This window comes from Pagrus pagrus (assembly GCF_965226575.1).
Source record: "Pagrus pagrus genome assembly, chromosome: 16".
Classification (NCBI taxonomy): Eukaryota; Metazoa; Chordata; class Actinopteri; order Spariformes; family Sparidae; genus Pagrus; species Pagrus pagrus.
Window position 1 is genome coordinate 23,530,451 of NC_140200.1, and position 20,491 is coordinate 23,550,941.

At 44.3% G+C, this 20,491-nt stretch overlaps 1 protein-coding gene across 1 annotated transcript in view; it reads right to left on the minus strand.

The window, feature by feature from the left end:
- The window catches only part of LOC311271384 (NLR family CARD domain-containing protein 3-like), a gene marked incomplete at both ends in the record, with an annotated part of 45,990 nt that extends 25,739 nt beyond the window's left edge, over positions 1-20,251 (minus strand). The window contains 6 exons of the mRNA XM_084377025.1: positions 1,530-1,703; positions 1,800-3,576; positions 3,742-3,967; positions 14,448-14,526; positions 19,216-19,347; positions 20,160-20,251. Of these exons, the coding sequence (XP_084233151.1) occupies positions 1,530-1,703; positions 1,800-3,576; positions 3,742-3,967; positions 14,448-14,526; positions 19,216-19,347; positions 20,160-20,251 (2,480 nt within the window). The remainder of the gene's footprint in view (positions 1-1,529; positions 1,704-1,799; positions 3,577-3,741; positions 3,968-14,447; positions 14,527-19,215; positions 19,348-20,159) is intronic.
- Positions 20,252-20,491: the final 240 nt, after the last annotated feature.

The following is a 20,491-nucleotide window of genomic DNA, read 5'->3' on the forward strand; positions in this document are numbered from 1 at the left end:
TCTCTCGTTGTTGCTTTGTTTGACTTCCTGCCCGGCTTGACACAAAAAAAATAGACCAGACGCCGAAATGATCGCTGCACGGCGCGCGCCACTACCTACGTGAACAACACCATTGGTTAACATGGGCGCCGAAAAAAAAATGGCTCTGCTCCTCGGCGCTTCACAGCTAATCTCGGCGCTTCGGCGTCCTGTCTGAACCTGGCGTGATGCATACCGAACTGTGGGAAAACTCCCAACTACCGATGCATCCCTAATATGTATATACTAGGGCCCGACCAATATGGATTTTTTGGGGCCGATGCCGATACCGATTATTAGGGGGAAAAAAATCCGACAACCGATTAATCGGACGATTTTTTTTTATATATAAAGTTTTATTAATTTAAGTAATATATCTACATATTTACTTTTTTTTTTTTTTTTTTTAACAAATGGCTGCTTTTGAGCCTTTCAGACACTTCTACAAAGAATTAAAGGCAGAAAAATAATTTCAAATCCTTTTTATTGCTGAGTCAAGCAGCATATTAACATGACAACCATCCAACATTAGGCACCATTAGCTACTGCTCTTCACGCCGACAGGAAGACCGACTGATCATCTCAGTAATATACCACGGATTTATCATGAATCAAACTCGGACCAGAAAAGCGTTTTCAACTTCTCGCCTACTCGCCCCCCTCCCTCCCTCCCTCCTTCCCTCCCCTCCGCCGGTCGGTGCCTCCCCGTCTTAACTCACGTTACTCATTTTGCTCCGGTCTTATCTGGAGACATGCAGCTGCCTCAGTGAGAGAAGTAGCTAGTCGATTACGTAATGTGTACTGTTATGTTTACTCTACCGTTACTGGCACGGCTAATATGTGTAGCAAGGCTAATAGCAGATGGCTAATTCTAACTTTAGCTTGCATATTACATAGTGCTTAAACGTTAACTTGGCGTGATCGAGACCAACACAGCGGGGAACATCGTGAAGTGGGTTGAATTGAAACTTGTTGACTTATTGTTTATTTCACAAACTTGTTTATTTACCGTTGAGGCGGACCACTCTCCTCCGTGCGTCCCTGCCGCTGCCTGCTCCAGATCAGTCACTCTGCTGTGTTGTGAGGTGGTTAGTGGATAGTGGATGGAGTTTGTCATGAGGTCGGTGCGCCCTCTACAGGATAAATAGCCTAATGTCGGGGGATCTTTTCAAATGGGGGAACATTTTCAAAGTAAAACCAAGTCTTATTCCCTGCATTTTATTTCTGAAAATATCGGCGACAATCGGCAAGTTTTGGCCGATTACCGATTAGTCTCAAACGGGCTATAATCGGCCGATTTAATCGGCTCGCCGACAATCTGTTGGGCCCTAGTATATACACATACATATATACATACATATATATATATATATATATATATATATATATATATAGGGTTGAAATATATATATATATATATATATATATATATATATACAGACAGGTCTGGTCTAGACCTGCTCAAATTATCAAGTAACATGAAATAATGAAATAAAATCATGAATCCTGACCTGAGAGTTTCAAGGACACAGTGTGAACTGTCCAGTCCAACAGAAAGTAGCTTCACTCCTGAATCCTGCAGGTTGTTGTTACTCAGGTCCAGCTCTCTCAGACTAGAGGACTGGGAGCTGAGAACTGAGGACAGAGCTTCACAGCTTCTCTCTGAGAGGTTACAGTAACTCAGTCTGGATAAAGAATAATGAGTAGAACAAGAAAATTATTTCTAATTGGGTCAATAACAGCACATTTACTGCACTCTGAAAAAACTTCTCCACACTTACAGAGCTTTGTTGGAGGCTTTGACCACTGGCAGAAGCCTCAGAAGAGCGTCCTCTGAAGCAGAGTATTTCTTTAGGTCAAACACATCCAGATCTTCTTCTGATGACAGTAAGATGAAGACCAGAGCTGACCACTGAGCAGGAGACAGGTTGTCTGTGGAGAGACTTCCTGATGTCAGGTACCACTGGATCTCCGCCACTAGAGAACGATTGTTCAGTTCATTCAGACAGTGGAACAGATTGATGCTTCTCTCTGCAGGCAGAGTCTCTTCAAACTTATTCTTGATGTAACCGACTGTTTTCTGATTGGTCTGTGAGCTACTTCCTGTCCGTGTCAGCAGACCTTGTAGGAGTGTCTGATTGGTCTGCAGTGAAAGACCCACGAGAAAGCGGAGGAATAAGTCCAGGTGTCCATTTGGACTCTGTAAGGCCTTGTCCACAGCACTCTGGTAGAGACGTATCTCTGCAGATTGACGGTCTGTTGTTTGTTCCTCTGACATGAGATTGACTCCAGAGTTGATGAACGTCAGATGGACATGAAGAGCAGCCAGAAACTCCTGAACACTCAGATGGACGAAACAGAACACCTTGTCCTGGTACAGTCCTCTCTCCTCTTTAAAGATCTGTGTGAACACTCCTGAGTACAATGAGGCTGCTCTGATATCAATGTCACACTCTGTCAGGTCTGATTCATAGAAGATCAGGTTTCCTTTCTGCAGCTGCTCAAAAGCCAGTTTTCCCAGAGACTCAATCATCTTTCTGCTGTTTGTGGTCCAGTGTGAACTTGTCTCAGCTCTTCCATCATACTTGACGTTCTTCAGTTTGGCCTGAACCACCAGGAAGTGGATGTACATTTCAGTCAGGGTCTTGGGCAGCTCTCCTCTCTGTCTGGTCTTCAACACATCCTCCAGAACTGTAGCAGTGATCCAGCAGAAGACTGGGATGTGGCACATTATGTGGAGGCTTCGTGATGTCTTGATGTGGGAGATGATTCTGCTGGCCTGCTTCTTGTCCCTGAATCTCTTTCTGAAGTACTCCTCCTTCTGTGGGTCAGTGAACCCTCTGACCTCTGTCACCATGTCAACACACGCAGGAGGGATCTGATTGGCTGCTGCAGGTCGTGTGGTTATCCAGAGGTGAGCAGAGGGAAGCAGGTTTCCCCTGATGAGGTTTGTCAGCAGCACATCCACTGAGGTGGATTTTGTGGCATCAGTCAGGATTTTAGTGTTTTGGAAGTCCAGAGGAAGTCGACACTCATCCAGACCATCAAAGATGAACACAACCTGGAACTCTTCAAACCTGCAGACTTCTTTGGTTTCAGTGAAGAAGTGATGAACAAGTTCCACCAAGCTGAACTTTTTCTCTTTCAGCACATTCAGTTCTCTGAAAGTGAATGGAAATGTGAACTGTATGTCCTGGTTGGCTTTGTCTTCAGCCCAGTCCAGAGTGACCTTCTGTGTTAAGACTGTTTTCCCGATGCCAGCCACTCCCTTTGTCATCACTGTTCTGATTGGTTCATCTCTTCCAGGTGAGGCTTTAAAGATGTCTTCTTGTTTGAGTGTTGTTTCTGGTCTGTTTGGTTTCCTGGATGCTGTTTCAATCTGTCTGACCTCATGTTCATCATTGACCTCTGCAGTCCCTCCCTCTGTGATGTAGAGCTCTGTGTAGATCTGATTCAGAAGGGTTGGGTTTCCTGCTTTAGCGATCCCCTCAAACACACACTGGAACTTCTTCTGGAGGTTAGATTTAAGTTCACGCTGACAAACTGCAGAACAACTTTCTAAATAAACACACAACAAAAAAGTTCATTCAGTTACTTATGAAGAAAATAAGACAATTTCCTTCCCCTAAAGATTGCATATATAAACACATTTTCCATCATCATCAGACATCAGGAAATGTCTCATTGATCCATCATGTTAAATCTTTAGAGAAATCCTCTTACTGTTCTGCAGACAGTCAGCCAGCTCCTCCTGCTTCATTCTCCTCAGGAAGTGAAGTGTGATCTTCAGAAATGCCTCTCTGCTGCTCCTCCTCTGATCTTTATCCTCATCCAACACCTCCTCATCCTCCCTCTGACTCTCTTTGCATTCTGGGTAATCTGAACTCAGAACCTTCTGGATCTTCTTCAGCTCGTTCTTCACAAAAGTGACAATGTTCTCCTCCAGCAGCTGAAACAGAATATTATGTGAATGACAAAATTTATCATCATGGAGCCAAATGTAACCCCGCTAACCAGACTGTAAGGGTTAAGGACCCAAGGTAACCTCTGATCAGTTAGCTTGACTGTGGACCAGTGTCCAGGTTCATGGAGGCAAATGCTGTGCTGTGCAATAGTCGGAGGGAAGTAACACAGACCAGGAGATGAGCTTAAGTTAAACATCTTGTATTTAAATACTGTGACATCCCCTGCTGTTCGAGGGCCTGCTTTGTGTATCCCTTCCTTCTGTCTGCAGGTGTCTGAGTGGGCGGGGCTTGACACCAGGAGCACCTGGCCAGTCTCCTGGAAGTTTTAAGAGCAGGCCGTCTCAGTCGCTCTCGCTCTCCCTCTGGACCTGGTTTTCCTCCGGCTTCATTGTGTCGTGTTTTGTTGGCTTCGGTCTGGTTTCTGCACTTTACAACACTCCGCACACATCACTAACATGCACCCATTGGCAGACACACTGATAACCACACGTTCACACCTCATGGCATTATTATGATTTGTGTACGTTACTTAAATAAATATTGTTGATCTTTACGTTTATCCGCGTCTCACTGTCTCTTGTCATGGCTTCTTGAGCCAGTCGTGACAAAGTGGGGGCTCATCCGGGATAGTGTGTAGTCTGACACATTACAGTGAGGAGGTACACAGCACCAGACCTGGAAGGAGGCAACGGCCCCACACAATCAATGATCAAGTGCTCGAAACGCTGACTGACAGCTAGAATAGGGAACAAGGGCGCGGGTGCTATTCCCTGGTTGGGTTTACCTGTGAGTTGGCACGTATGACAGGTCTTGATGTACCCAGCAATATTCCGCTTCAGACGCGGCCAAAAAAAATGTTGCAAGACCCCATTTTCCTGACCCCCCCAATGGCCAGCATCATCATGTGCCAACCTCAGCACCGCATCCCGAAACTTAAATGGCACCACGACCTGGAAGACTGGGTCGGCAACAAAATCGTCACCGTGGGGAACCCATTTTCTCAAAAGAATGTCATTGTCAACAACATAACCCCGAGAGCTCTCACTCACGTCTTCTGCTCAAAAAGAGCTGCCAAAGAAGGGTCAGCTTGCTGTTCAGTGTTCAGGTCTTCCAACGAAACTGAGAGTGGAACATCTGACATGGAAAATGCAACCAGCTCCGACACGTCGTGCCTCGCACCTTTCGACGCGCGGTCGTGAATAGCAGCATCAGCATGCGCCATGATGCGCGTCACCACGCAGGCTGTGAAGACCTCTGGAAAATTCACTTCACATTCGTCCGGATGTGTACTGACATAGGGGACAGAGGAAACAACAAACCCAAAATGAGCGTAATGCCCTCAATCGGCAGTGCTGGACGCAAGCCAACCGCCACCTGACCCTGAATGAGGTCCGAGAACAACTGAATGTTATGCAGCGGGACCTGCAAAACCTGCATGCCTACGCCCAGCACAGGGACAGTGAGCCCAGAATCACTCTTCTCTGAAAAAGGCAACACCGAAGCCTGGATAAAGGAGTCAAATGCAGCCGTGTCACGCAGGATTTTAACTGGCACCTTCTCCTCACTTCCCACCAAAGAGACAAATCCACCAGACACAAAAGGTAAGAAAGCATCAAGCTCACCAGCTGCAACATCTCGCTGCAACACCCCGTTACCCAAATGAACCCCAGGCACCTCGGGCGCAGACACTGCTAAACACGCACCCATTACGTGCGTCATGGGCAGCTTTGCCTTAGCTTTCAAAACATAACAATCAGCTTTCCAGTGACCATTCTTATGGCAGAAGTTACAAATCTTCTTGGCACCTCTCACGCCACAAACCCTCACATCAGCTCTAGCCGGATAAACAGGAGGATACACATCACACACCCCGGCACTCTCAACAAAACCAGAGCTGCGAGCGGGCCCCACTCCAAACGCATGCCTGTGCGTCAGGACATAATCATCTGCCAGCGCAGCCGCTTCCATGGCAGTCTTTACCTTTTGATCACCGATGTGGGTCGCAATATTCTAAGGAACAGAGTTCTTAAATTGCTCTAACACTATCAGATCACATAAATCTTCAAAACACTCCACGGCCAGAACCGACAGGTCGCGGGCAAACTCCAGGTGCGTCTGCTTCTCAGCTTTCCACCACGTCCGAAACCGTTGACGGTAAGCTTCGGGGACCAGCTCATAGACCTTGAGAACAGCAGACTTCACCACCGATTAACTCTGGCTGTCAACAAAGGAAAGGGATGAATAGGCCTCTTGAGCTCTCCTAGTCAAAACACATTGTAACATAAACGTGCGCGTCGACTCCGGCCACTTTCTCGATGCAGCCACACGTTCAAATAGAGAAAAAAACGTCTCTGGATCCTTCTCATTGAACTTCGGAAGCAGCCACAAGTTGCCAAGCACATCAAAACACTCACCCTCGCCCCCGGGAAGAACAGAGGAACTCTCCTGCTCTCCCGAAGCGCCAGCAACAGAGCTTCCACCTCTCAACAACTCAAGCCGGGATTGCTCCAAAGACAGCTTTGTTTGCTCCGTTTGGTAGCGGAGCATTTGGACTGCCATCTGCTTGTCCATCTCGGCAGTCTTCATCACTTTATCATGTTCCAACTGCAACAACAGCAATTCCCTCTGCTGCTCAAATTTGAGACTACTAGGCCCACCAACCGTAACCACCGGCGGAGCCAAACCCTCCACCTTGCGCACTGCCTGTCAACACACCCATATCACTCAGATTAGCGCGCAGAATACTTTTAACCGTATCCTTCAACCGTTTATCAGAGATCTCAACATCATAATACTCCAATCCAATAACTCCTCCACTGGAGCCTTAAAAAACTCAGCCACCTCAGCCATGGCACACACACCAGAGAAAAGCCCAAATGTTACACCTCTCAATACCAGGAAAAAGCGACTGACAGCGTTGTGATCACGCGAGGACCTCAGCCAGAGCGCACAATCCCCACTAACTAAACTGCCTAACCGAAACTACATAATTTGACTCATCCCTAGTCTTCATGCAGCTCTGCGGCGGGTATTTATGCACTGGAGACCGCTGGCCTGGGAAAGCGACCAGTTTCTGGCAACCAACCCACAACCACGGCCATGCTCCCGAGACAAGCTCTGACCACTATCACCGCAGCACTAGAGAAAAAAAACAAACCCAGCAAAGCCCAAGGGAGCAACGCTGCTACAACCTACCAGGGGAAAATGGCTCCGTTACGATGTGAACACCAGCTGACACTCACCTTACCTTTAGTTTCACTAATGACCCCACCAGCAACTTAACACAAACAACTTACCACACATCTCATCCGATAACACATTCAGGTTCTGTACCGACTTTGGAAAAGTGAATGTTGTCACCGACTCCTTTCCGCTTCCGCGTATGGAAGATTGCGTCGATCTGGTAGGACAGGCAACATTTGTCAGTAAATTCGATTTATTAAAAGGTTACTGGCAGGTTCCTTTATCCCAGCGGGCACGTGACATCTCAGCGTTCATAACACCAAATGGTCTGTTTTCTTATAAAGTCATGCCTTTTGGGTTGCGGAATGCTCCCGCTACCTTTCAGCGGTTGATGACTAAAGTTTTGGGTGACCTGGAAGGGTGTGCTGTATATCTAGATGACGTGGTCGTGTTCTTTGACACCTGGTCTCAACATCTGGAGCCTGGAGCATCCGGGCCCTGTTCAGCCGCTTGACCGAGGGTGATTCACCGTCAACCTTGCCAAGTGTGAGTTTGCGAGGGCGACGGTGACTTATCTAGGTCGGGTGTGTTGGGACCGTCCACATGGTTCTGACGTCGGATCGGACCGCGTGCAGCTCAATGCTTCGATGCGGCTTAATTGCACTGTAAAAGCCTGGTAACCAAAGGAAAGTGCAAAAACCCCCATTTCCTATTGTCTGTGGGCGCACCTGAACGCATCACTTCCGCCGACACCGGAGGAGATAAATACAGCGGCAGACCCTTTTCAACGCAGTCCCAGAGTTACGTGTTGCTTGAAGCATCAGCTTTCGCCCGTGCAACTATTACTCAGAAGGGGTCCTACAGATGTCTGGACTCATTTTTCCCACCTAGGCCGCAGTCTTTCATCTCGCCGGACGAGCCAAAACTGCGCCGTGTTCACCAAACTCGCTTCGGATCCAGAAAAGATGCTGTGCAACCAGCCTCTCTTTACCTGCCTGCAGAAGGAGGATAATTTTATTTTTCCTCAGAAAACGCCCGCGCTTGCCCGTTTTCTTATTGCCCGTCGACTACGCTGTCTAACACCTAAGCCTCAAACAGGCCGCCTGGACTTATTTTGTTGTTTTGGCTATAAAAATGTCAGAAAATGTGCTGAGTAAATTCTTTTGCACCTTTTTCCAGGATTACTTAATCTTTCAATATCTGGCAATTATTTGACATTACTGTATGTTTTGAGTTTGTAATAACAGTTTAAAGGGGAAGAAAACACAAAACGAAATTGGATTTAACAGGTTTTTAGTAGAGTAGAAACTGTATTTGCACATAGACAAACATATTACACGTTTATTTGAAATTTTAACTATAAAACATCTGTCCAAGAAAGTTTGTGAGCCTTGGCCTCAGTTTTTATTTTTTGGCCTGTTTTGTGAAAGTGACTTACAGTAAGTACATTAGTCATAAAAATGTTAGCTTATTAGCTAGCTAGCTACAACGTTTATTACATGCTCTGGTTCAGATGAAGTTGCTCCTTCATCATGGTCACTGTGATCCTCAATGAACCTCTGCGAAGGTTTTGTCACCCTTGATGACTTTCTTGACATGTCTTGCTCTCACAAATATGCTCAAATGCCACACAATTGTCATAAAAACGTCTCGTAAAAATGCTAAAAATGTCTGCGTCTGCCGTCCTTCTCTCCTCTCGGTCTTCCTCTCCGTCTTTCTCCTCTCTGTGTGCTTTTTGTCTTTCCGCAGGCACAGAAACGAGTTACCGTAATAACCCATATATGAGTGAAAAGGCCAGAGTCTCTTCTTTCAGGAACCGTTGAAATTTTAATTAATGAGAACAACGTGCGTAAAATCCCGTTGGCTCGCCTGTATGCGCCCGGCGACAACTCGCGATACCTACAGCCTACGTAATAAGCTATATATGGGTGCAAAGGCCAGAGTCACAGCTTTCAGGAACCGTTTAAATTTTAAAGTTTCGATAGCACAAACGGTCTAGGAATTACGGCAATGAGAGCAACGCATGTAAAATCCTATCGGCGACGATACCACCGGTGTTAAAGGGTTTTAACAGCCGACGCAGAAACTGCAACCCGCCTTTAATCCATGCCAAGGAAGCGAGCTGGATTAAGGAAGACGCGACTACAAGTGAGGCTTAATTAGTGTCTGGGCAGATACTAGAAGTGAGCGTGTATTGTATGCTTGTGAGCTACATTGTTCTCTGTGAGTTTTGTGGACCGCCGTGTCCCTCTTTTTATTGCTGTTCATTTTATGTGGTAAAACATGTTGTTTGCTTTCACTTTCCGCTCATTACGAGCTGATTAGTTTAGCCGCCGCTAAGGGCGTTGGCCCTTTGTCTTTGTCTTGCTCTCTCTCTCTCCCTCTCTTAAACTAACCCACATGTACATGTACACACACATTAGGGGTTACGCGCGCACACGTAATCTTATGGGTGACGTGTTGGAGACTTATGGTTGATGACCTCGCTATAACATAAGATACGTGTGTCTCATGATATCTCCCTTTTATGACTTCAGAGACGGACGCCTCGTAGTAGCACGTCCACCTTTTGTGGAACCGTAGGTCACTTTCCCTACAAATTCCTCTTGTGTGCAATCAAAGTGCACACGAGTCCAACGGTGGTGTAACCATTGCCGTTGTTCAAATCTCAATCGTTCATTTGACTAGCTTTAGGTGACGTATTCACTTGGCACCATTTTTGGAATTCCAGACATATGATTCAGCAAAATCTATTGTCCTTTTGAATTCGTATCCACGCGTGACTTCTCCAAGTCACGTTTCGGCCATTTTTGTAGTCGAACGAACGTGAGTGTCCTATTTCCTGTTCGGCCATTTTTGTAGTCCTTTAAACGGAACACTCCGTGACGTCACCCTCCAAGGGAGCGTGACCACCATTTTGGCTCTCGGCCATTTTGTTTCTTTGACTACAACCGCCATTTTGGCTCCTCTTTCTTTGTCTCTGACACACACACACACACACACACACACACACACACACACCCATGCTTCTTTGTGATTTGTGCTTGAGTTTGTCTTAGTTTAGTTTCATAGTTTAGCTGCTTTGGTTGAGTAATTGATTTGTGTTTATTGAAAGTATTATTGATTTAATCAATTTGCTAACAATAATAAAGTCTATTATATTGTACATAGCAGTTTTCTGTGATTATTTTGTGCATATGTTTTGTAGCATTTATTGGTTGTGATGGTCAGTGCTGGGATTCATTTCCTTCACTGTTCCTTTAATTGTAAATATTTTACAAATATTTACATTTAAAGTGAACCCTTCTTTGAGACTAATTTTGGTCTGGTTATTGGTCCCTGATTTCAGAGTGGTGCCCCGTTTTTAACTATTTGAAAATCAATTTTATTAATTTTTATTTTATTAATTTTAATAATTATTCTCAATAATTATTAATTCCTGATAACCACACCTGCCCTACCATCCATTCCCAACAGGTGGTTGGGCAGGGTACCGTCTGTCCTGTGAAGGAAAAAGTCCAGGCAGTCGCATGTTATCCTGTACCGGTTACAAAGAAAGAAGTAATGCTTTTTCTCGGTTTAGTGGGCTACTATAGGAGCTTCTGTAGGAACCCTTCTGAAGTAGTTGCGCCCCTTACTGATTTATTGAAAGCAAAAGCAACCTTTGTCTGGTCCCCTGTGTGTCAGCAGGCTTTTGAATGAATAAAGACGTTAATGTGTGATGCCCCAATTCTTGCAATGTGGTTGCAGACGCATTGTCCAGAACACCTTGTCAGTAACATTTCCAGCATTTAAAGGTATAGTTGGTAATGTTGGAGAGCTAGCAAGATTTGAAAGTGGCACCTCGTCTAAGCTCCATCCCCTTCTCCCCCTCCCGTCAGTGCTCCGTCCGAAGCCACGCCCCCACACACTTGAACGCGCATCAGACAGTCTGTCAGCAGGGCAGAGGAGAGCCGTTAGCATTACAAGCTACAAAAGTAGCTAGGTTGGCTAACGTTACATATTTCATGAAAATAACAAATCCCCCGAAGCAAAACAAATAATTACCTGTCCAACAGAAAGACAGCAACCTCTGCATCACTTCTGGAAGTGCTACTTTTGGCTGCATTTTCTCTACCATTGTTCTCTCTTGCTAACTCTGCTTCTTCTTCTTCTTCTTCTGTTGTTTTATGGCTGTTGGCAAACGACTGTTAGGTGTGCATTACCGCCACCTTCTGACCTGGAGTGTGTATCTCCTGCTAACTCCATATGGAGTGTGCTGAATATATCCGGCAACATGTGACACGTGATGAGTGCGTGCAGGGGGGGGGACAGAGGGGGGTGCGAGACATGAAGGCATCTGATTGGTTCTTTCCACTCGGACCGAGAGGGAGGGATTGGTCAGAGTTTTTACAGGCCTGCAGCTGCCACAGAGGTCTGATTTATTTCGCTCCTTTTTCTGAACACATTATGTATGGACTACTCTCAGGGTGGGAAGACCATTTCACCCAGTATAACAAAAAGTGTTTCTGAACAGGATTACCAACTATACCTTTAACTTAAGCTAATGATGCATATTTGCCTCTTTGTGTCCCTGTCTCTGCTTTCCTCTCTTAAAATTGCTTCCTTGGGACCAGGTTGCTGAGGGGGAGGGCGTGGTGATGGTGATGAGCACCAGAGGTGAATAGCAGGCAGCAGGTAAAACAAAACAGTCCACTGGTTAAGAGAGTTAAGCCCAATATGGTAATGTATGATATGTGTAGTTATATGGAATGATTTATGATTGTAAATGTATGGCACTACTAGCCAATGTGGTGAAAGATGGGTATTGGTGTGGGTTTTGTTATTGCATTACTTTGTGGCCCTGAGATCGGGCCACCTTCTTATGGAGGGGGGTGTGACGGCCCCCTGCTGTTCGAGGGCCTGCTTTGTGTATCCCTTCCTTCTGTCTGCAGGTATCTCAGTGGGCGGGGCTTGACACCAGGAGCACCTGGCCAGTCTCCTGGAAGTTTTAAGAGCAGGCCGTCTCAGTCGCTCTCGCTCTCCAGAAGGACCTTGTTTTCCTCCGGCTTCATTGTGTCGTGTTTTGTTGGCTTCGGCCTGGTTTCTGCACTTTCCAACGCTCCGCAAACATCACTCACATGCACCCATCGGCAGACACACTGATAACCACACATTCACACCTCACACCTCATTACTTAAAGTGTAACTAAACCCCTAGGTTTTGGCTGAGGTGCATCTGGGCTGGAAATTCAAAAAATGCCTTGATTGTGGGCAGGGCTCCAGGAGCAGTTAAGACACGTCCAGTCACTCTGTGCAGCCTCCAACAGAGCTCCCCCCCACACACACACACATGCAAAAACACACACAGCGGGGCGGGGCGAACAGTGGTGGCTCGTGATGTAAGCTGCCTCCAAAACGTCATTGGCCTCCATCTCAGCCAATAGCAAAATTTGATTGTAATAGCCGGGTTTCAACCCATAGAGGGCAGTCACTCTTACATTTTTACAACAAAATACACCAAATTGAAATACTTTGACTAAAATGTCAAGAGTTGGACCAGAATACATCAACAACACTACTTCATACCCAAATACATTTGTTTTCAGCAGAAAAAAGTGGTTTGGGGGTTTAGTTACAATTTAAATAAATATTGTTAATCTTTACGTTTATCCGCGTTTCACTGTCTCTTGTCATGGCTTCTTGAGCCGGTCGTGACAATATCTTTTAGAAAAAACATAGAAAAAAAAATAAAGTTTACAACTTAGCTGCCGGCATCCAACAGTTTATAGTTCTAGCACAGGGTCTTTCAGTCAAGTCTTATAGTCGTCCTCGTAAAAGAGTTCAATTCAAGTTTCTGTAAGTGTCTTTTTGTTCTTCTGGGTGCACCCTATTTGTAATAAGTCAGCATCAGGATGAGTTGTGACAAATCCTACCACACCGGTGAACTTGTACTTTGAAGAAGGAATGGATGGGTCCCCTCTCTGATGGATAAAGCAGTCAGATATCCTAGTAGCTCGCCATCTCCCTCATCAGGGAGAAAATCCAGTGTCCGGTTTCCCAAATCCAAGGGAGTTTCCAGGGGTATCAAAAACCTAGCCTGAACACCAATATAAAACCTTATTGTATACAGTTTATACAAATTATGATCACTTATGGCCATATCTCAGATTAAATCTAAGAACACAAAAATCTCAGAAAACACAGTAGTAACTATCTTTATCATATAGTTCTGTGATAATAGTAGCTTCAACCCAAATCATTTTATGGAATGTTTTTAATCCATATTATATGAATTATGAATAGTTTTTTTTAGCTTTTAACCATATATTATGATTACTAATGTTAACCATAAATCTCTTTATGTGCTTGTTTTTTTTTTAACATCATGAAATGAAATACAATTTAACAATTTACAATATAACATTTCTAAAATCTTTAAATCTTGCTTAAAGTCATGGTTTTACCTTACTTTTAACCTTTTCTCATACTTTTAATGAACTCTATTTTTAACCAACCCTGTTTTACAGGATATTTAAGATATTAAATGTACTCGAAAATACCAAATTGTTTACAATTTAAACAAAACAGCTGTGGCTCACATTCATTTCCTTCATATTAACACTGAAATATGTGCCCTTTAATGAAACATAAAGCTTTTAACAAATCAAGCAGTAACCATCACGTTTTACATGTAGCACATTAGCTAGCAAGCTGACACGCACTACCGCCATTAGCAACATTAGCTTCGCTAACACTGACTCACCAAGACGGTCTGCATACAGTAAAACCCACATCCACAGGCTTCGGGTCGTCTCAGTCACCTCTGGTGTCACTTTCAAACACTTTAAAATGGTTACAACCAAATTGTGTGTATTAAAACCAACAGAATTATCTGTCCTTTCTCACTTGTTCGCATGTGCGTGTTTCTCTCGCTACTCTGGTGTGTCTGCGCATACAACTGCACTTGCTACCTGAAAAAGAGTGGGACTTGCTTCCTCCCTCCTATATCACTTAATTACTGCATGATTTGACCAATAACAATAAAATAAAATTGACAGGCACCTAAATCAACCAAATAACTTCAATTCAGCATAGTATGGTGAACCTGAAAGTAGCAGGAAAATAAAAGTATTATATTTTCAATGATATTTATCTTTATAGAAAATAAGGAATCTTTGATTCTACTGGGTTACACAAACATCAGATCCATGTTTGACAGATGCACCACTGGTCTGTAAAGTGCAGCATACAGATTATTGTGAACAGACTAGATGTAAAAATAGTTGTTTATGTACAGACCATAAATATGGAGTCCAGGTGTGCTTGATGCTGCTGGGCAGACTGACCACTGGGAACCTCTGAGCTCTCCTGTTCGACTCTGTGGAGGAATCATGAAGAATCAGCCACATGTTGTGTCATGTTATGTCTGTCCACTCAGAGACAAACAAAAGCTGAAGGTCCTTTGAGTTAAAGTGTTGATGACATCATTGAATCAGATGGTTTCCCCTGACATCAAAGTGTTGGTCGTACTGCTGATCCCACTGTGAATCAACAGTCAGTCAGTTTACTGGGTTGGTTCAGCAGCTTGTCTGGTTTAGTCCCTCCAGCTCTTTACCCGTTTAATACTGTGGACAGGACCACCCAGCTACTGTCCAGTGCAAAAAAAAATTGAGTCTCAATAAACTTGTATTCAATTGAGATTCCAACATTGGCGTATGAAAAAATTATCCATTATTTAGTTGTTTGTTTATGAATCTGATACCAAAAAAGCAAATACCGGTTTGTTTTGTGTACCTTTGATTTTATGCTCAGATCAAAAACTTGAGAAAAAAAAACGGGCCCGGGCCAAACCTGATTTTGATATTTATTCTGTCTGATTTGTGTGACCCCAAAGTTAATTGACTTTTTCGTGTGTTGCTTTTGGGTGATTATCGACACAACTTTCGCACTGGAACCTACAGAAGCGTTTTGCATTCACTGGAGAAAACAAACAGATAGATACCCCAACACCCTGTGAGAAGAAACTAGAAAAGACAAAAAATGCCAACTGGGGATTTTTGGGTGAAAGGCACAGGGGGTGGGCATTGAGCGACCAGGAACCAGAGCCGAAGGGCAAACCATGTCTGGAGAGCAAAGCAGGTCCAGGGGGCAACAAGGAAGCCGAGGCAAAAGGCAAAGCAGGTCAGGATGGCGACCAGACAGAAGCCCCCGGGAGGATGGGCTGGAGAGTGCACAAGAGACCATTGGAGGTCTGCCTGGGCATCAGCAGGGGTGGATGACACAGGACCAGGATCAAGATTCAGTCGGGTTGCCGAGTGAGAACCTTATTAACCCTGTTAATATCTGAAAGAAACTGACCATCTTCATTGGTGTGACCACCTCAACATTGGGAAAACCAAGTAGCTGGTGGTGGACTTCCGGTGCCGAAGGAGCCCCACATCCCTGTTACAATAAATGGGGAGGAGGTGCAGCTGGCTGACACCTACAACAGTTCATAAGTGTGCAACTGCTGGACTGGTTGGACAACACTGAAGCCTTCAATCAGGAAAGGACAGAGCAGCCTGTTCTTTCTGAGGAGGCTCAGGTCCTTCAGTGTAGCCCTAGGCTGCTACAGGTGTTCTACCAGTCTATGGTCCAGTGTCATCTTTGTTGTGATGAGCTGGGGAGGTGGCATCAGCAGCTGTGGTACAAACAAACTGAAATCTCAAAAATCAAAAAGGCAAGCAAAAAAATGCAGGCAGAGAAATATCCAAAGGCAAAGCAGTCAAAACAAAACAGAAATCCACAAGTGTAAAACTAAACAAACCAGGGAGACACAAGGAGAACAGGTGAGACACGCAGGAAACACAGGAGCAAAACAGACGCACCAACGAACAGTGAGGGGAAAACACTGGCTTCATGGTGCGTTCCTTTGCAAGGTATTCCCAACTTCCAATCTAAAAGCGTCCCAGTGGATCTGATCGGAAAAACGTGGACGCTCGCTGCAAACTGGTGTCTGAATGCGAAGTCTGTGAACTTCACAGCAACTACTACAGCAGCTGATTTAACAGTTGATGGCACTTTAAAAAAAACAACTCGGCTCCTAACACAAACTGACAAAGACTGAGACTGAGCTCAGATCAACTGAATGAACATGAGAATAACAACTACAAATTGTTTTACTGCACGTTTCACAAACAAACACTATATGAAGTCAAACATGATGAAGAGGTTAAAAGTAATTGTTCACTGTGTGCACCGTCGTACTGCTGTGATGAACTCATGAGACACAGGTGTACACAGAAAAAGAGCGGGAAAACAAACAAAGGGAGGAAGTGGAAACTGAAAAATGACACGTGAGGATAGAATAGTGCTGGGAGATAAATCAGTAATATAGATTAATTCGAGTTTGTGGTTTAGGAAGATTTTTAAAAAGAAAATATTTTTTCTCTTTAACTTGCTCCACCGCCGCTCCCCATGCGCTCCTGTAGTTCATAGTGGGCTCCTGTAGTTCAAAGTCGGCTCCGCCCTCTCCCCACATTCACTATCCACAGAGAGACATATGGAGAGAATTGTGTTCCTTTATTATTCAATCAAATAGAATAGATTTGAAACCAAAAAAGAGAGTTGAGAGCAAAAGAGAGTAGAGAAAAAAAAGAGAGGGGCAATCAAAAAAAAATTTTTTGAGATCGAAACAGAACAGGTTGCAAATGAACGGAGCCGTGAGGAGTAGCGGCAGCCCGCTACACAGTGGAAACTGGCACCGCGTTCAGCGGTAGTTTAGTAATCGACGGTAGTACTGTTGTGTAGGAACCGTGACGTGTTGGCACCGCGAGTACCATGCAACACTAAATGTTTAAATCACAGCCCTACGTTGTATACGCCTCCCTGTAATTCACTCACTCATTAGGCTACTCTGCTCACGCCGTGACTAGCAGAGACAACCATGATGCTGCTAATCAGTGTGCTTGCAGCAGCAGGGCATTATAATTCATTACTTGTTGTTGTTGTTGTGAATGTACGGCAGGCTGTAGCCAACGATATATAGCGCAATTCATTACTTATGGGAAACGTTTCAAGAGCAACAGGCTATCAACTTACCTCCAAGCAGCACAGCACAAGGGGGAAGTGGGTATAATGCGGAAGGCGTAGCTGGCGCTGGAGCCAGGTCAAACCAACCAATAGAAACTCTTCTCTCATCCACCAGCGTAGGCCCCGCCCATCAAGTGCAGTTGAATTTGCAAACAAAACTTTAGAAATTGCAACCAAAGAGGACTGATTTGCAAGCAAAGGTTTTTAACTTGAAAGCAAAGAGGACTGATCTGCAAGCAAAATGGTCATATGTTTCTACTTACAAACATTAGTTTTGATTGAAGTTGAAGAAATATGCTCTCTCATATTTCTTTTCAATTGCAACCTGTTCTGTTTCGATCTCAAAAAAACTCAATTTTGATTGCCACTTACTCTCTTTTGCTCTCAAATCTCTTTTTTGGTTTCAAATCTATTCTATTTGATTGAATAATAAAGGAACAAAATGTTCTCCATGGAGACAAAGACAACAACATGGCAGCAAGCAAAGAGTTTGTTCCCAAACAGGCACAGTCTCCTCAGTAGTTTGGTTTTGTGGTGTCATACGTCGAACACACCACGGTCCATTTATTTCAGCATCCGAACAGAAGCATGCAGCAGATCTGGACAACTGTTGTTCACTACAAGATGAACAGGACCACTGCAGCCCACAAACACCCGCTAAAACGCAGCCAACATGAGCTGAATCATTTAATCATTGTGTCCCGTATGACCAAAACCCAGACCATGACATCCAGTGAAACAGTTTGAAATGGGACCAAAAACATCCTTTGTTTTAAAGTAATGTTGTTTATTTTTGTTGAATAACTGCATTTATATTGTGAGTTAAACATGAACCATCCTTGTGACATGTCTTGATAAACTTTATGCCCTCAGACTCCTAGCTGACTTCATCTCCCCACTGGCTGGCTGCTCCATGTCCTTGTGAAAGAGCTACTTGTTTGTTGTTAGTTCATATTTTTGCTAATAACAAGCTTTACTGCTCTTTGATTTGCATTTTGAAGTTTGATTGAGATTTTTTGACAAATGGCCACGACTGACATGTCTCAACTTCTGTGGTCACATGACTGAAGACCAGGAAATGATGACTTGATGGAGGAACATAGTGGAGTCACAATAATCCTTTGTTAGCAGCTAGCATCTGTTAGCCTGAATAAAACCACTATGTTACACTCAACTAGTTATCAGACAAATGTTAAACTGGACTCAAGAGATGAAGACTGGTTCTACTGGGCAGCTCCACATGTGACAATATAAATGTACATAAAGAAGAACGATGCTGAAAAAAAACAAGAAGTTTAAACAAATTTCTCTGAATAAATAACATAAAACATGAATCAGTCATATTTTCATGTTATTTACAGCTCACCTCTTTACAGCAGGAGGCTGTTCTTCTTTAAAATCAATGAAACGACCTATTGACCGGTCACTCTTGAAGGACACACAGCTCGGCTCAGGTCCATGTTCAGGTCCAGGTCCAAGTCCAGTAGAGGCTGGTCTGCTGTTGACAGAGAGGAAGACCACCAGAGATGTTAATTCACTTTTTATTCTTCAGACACACAAGCTGCTATAGAAACTAGCAGCTATCAACAAGAAAAGGATCAACACACCAGAGTTCAATGAAACATGAAGCTGAATGATTTCAGTCTGTGGATCATGAATTCATTCTGACAGATAACAAACTTTACTGTCGGTACATCAGACTAAAAAGTCTTAGGAGAATCTCCACTTGTTCTGTGTAGCTCAGACTTCTGAAGCTTCATATTATCCTCAGCTGAACTTTAAAAAGTATTTTTACACAGAACAAGGACTGTAAAGTTCGTCCTCCATCATCACTCTGAGGACATGAAGACCATCAGGACAACTGGTCAGACTGGATTTAATGAGGACAAACATCAACAGAGAGCAACATGAGGACAACTTACTGTCTGTCTGAAGAATGTTGTTGTTTAAATTCAATAATATCAACCTTTGACTGGGACAAGCAGGAACAGCTCACCTCTTTACAGCAGGACGCAATTGTCCTTTAAAATCAATGAAATGGCCTTTTGACCGGTTACTCTTGAAGGAAACACAGCTGGCTCCAGGTCCATGTTCAGGTTCAGGTTCAGGCCCAGTAGAGGCTGATCTCCTGTTGGACAGAGAAGAAGCCCACCAGAGATGTTAATTCACTTTCTAGTCTTCAGACACAGAAGCTTCTGTCCATAAAATAGTGGAAATCATCAGGAATAAACCTCAGAGAATATTGGACCAAACTAATTCAATAAAGTGAAATGAAGAGTTGAAGACTGGTTCTATTGGGCCGCTTTCTAAAGTGACAATATTAATTTAAGTGAAGAAGAACGAAGCTGAAATAAACATCAGGTTTCAAAAAACATCTTTCTCCACAGTTAAAGCACGAATCAGTCACATATTAATGTTATTAACAGCTCACCTCTTTACAGCAGGAGGTTGTTGTCTTTTGAAATCAACGTAACGACCTTTTGACCGGTCACTCTTGAAGGACACACAGCTGGGTCCAGGTCCAGGTCCAGGTCCATGTTCAGGTCCAGGTCCAGCTGATGCTGCTCTCCCATAGATCCTGTTAGACCGAGAAGGAAACGACCAATGAAGGAAATTGACTTTCTAGTCTTCAGACACAGAAGCTTCTGTCCATAAAATAGTGGAAAACATCAGGAATAAACCTCAGAGAACATTGGACCAAACTAATTCAATCTTCTTCTTCTTTTCGTGTCTTTGAAGCTGGTTGGTTATATGACAGTTTTCCAATTCTTTACACAGTCCTTTGCATTTTTATTGAACACTGCGAGATCCTTTGAGCGGCACTGGTTGGGTAGTAGAGGGCAGACAAGGCAGTGCTGCATTGTATGGTCCTCTTCTCCACATTCACAGGTGGTTTGGCCAGTTTCATAACCCCATCTGGCCATGGCAGCTTTTGATTGCCCTGTTCCTGTTCTCAGGCGGTTGAGCGTCTTCCACTGGACCCATGGTGCTTCTGAGCCCAGAGGGAGGGCTTCAGAAGGAGGGATACCCATGTCAACAGGAGGGGGGTCGTCCTCAAGCCTTTTTGTCCATAGTTGGAGTCTGGTTTCTTCCCGTGATGCTATTAGGGGCTGGACATGGCTGAGAAAGCTTCTCCTGGACTTCAGCCGTTGGGCCGGGGGTACACGTCCGTAGAGGAGGTGGCGTTCATCACTGGTGGCCTTGGTCATCTCTACTCGGCTGGCGACTCCCCGTCTCACATCAGCAGGGGCAATGCCAGTGAGGAGGTGCAG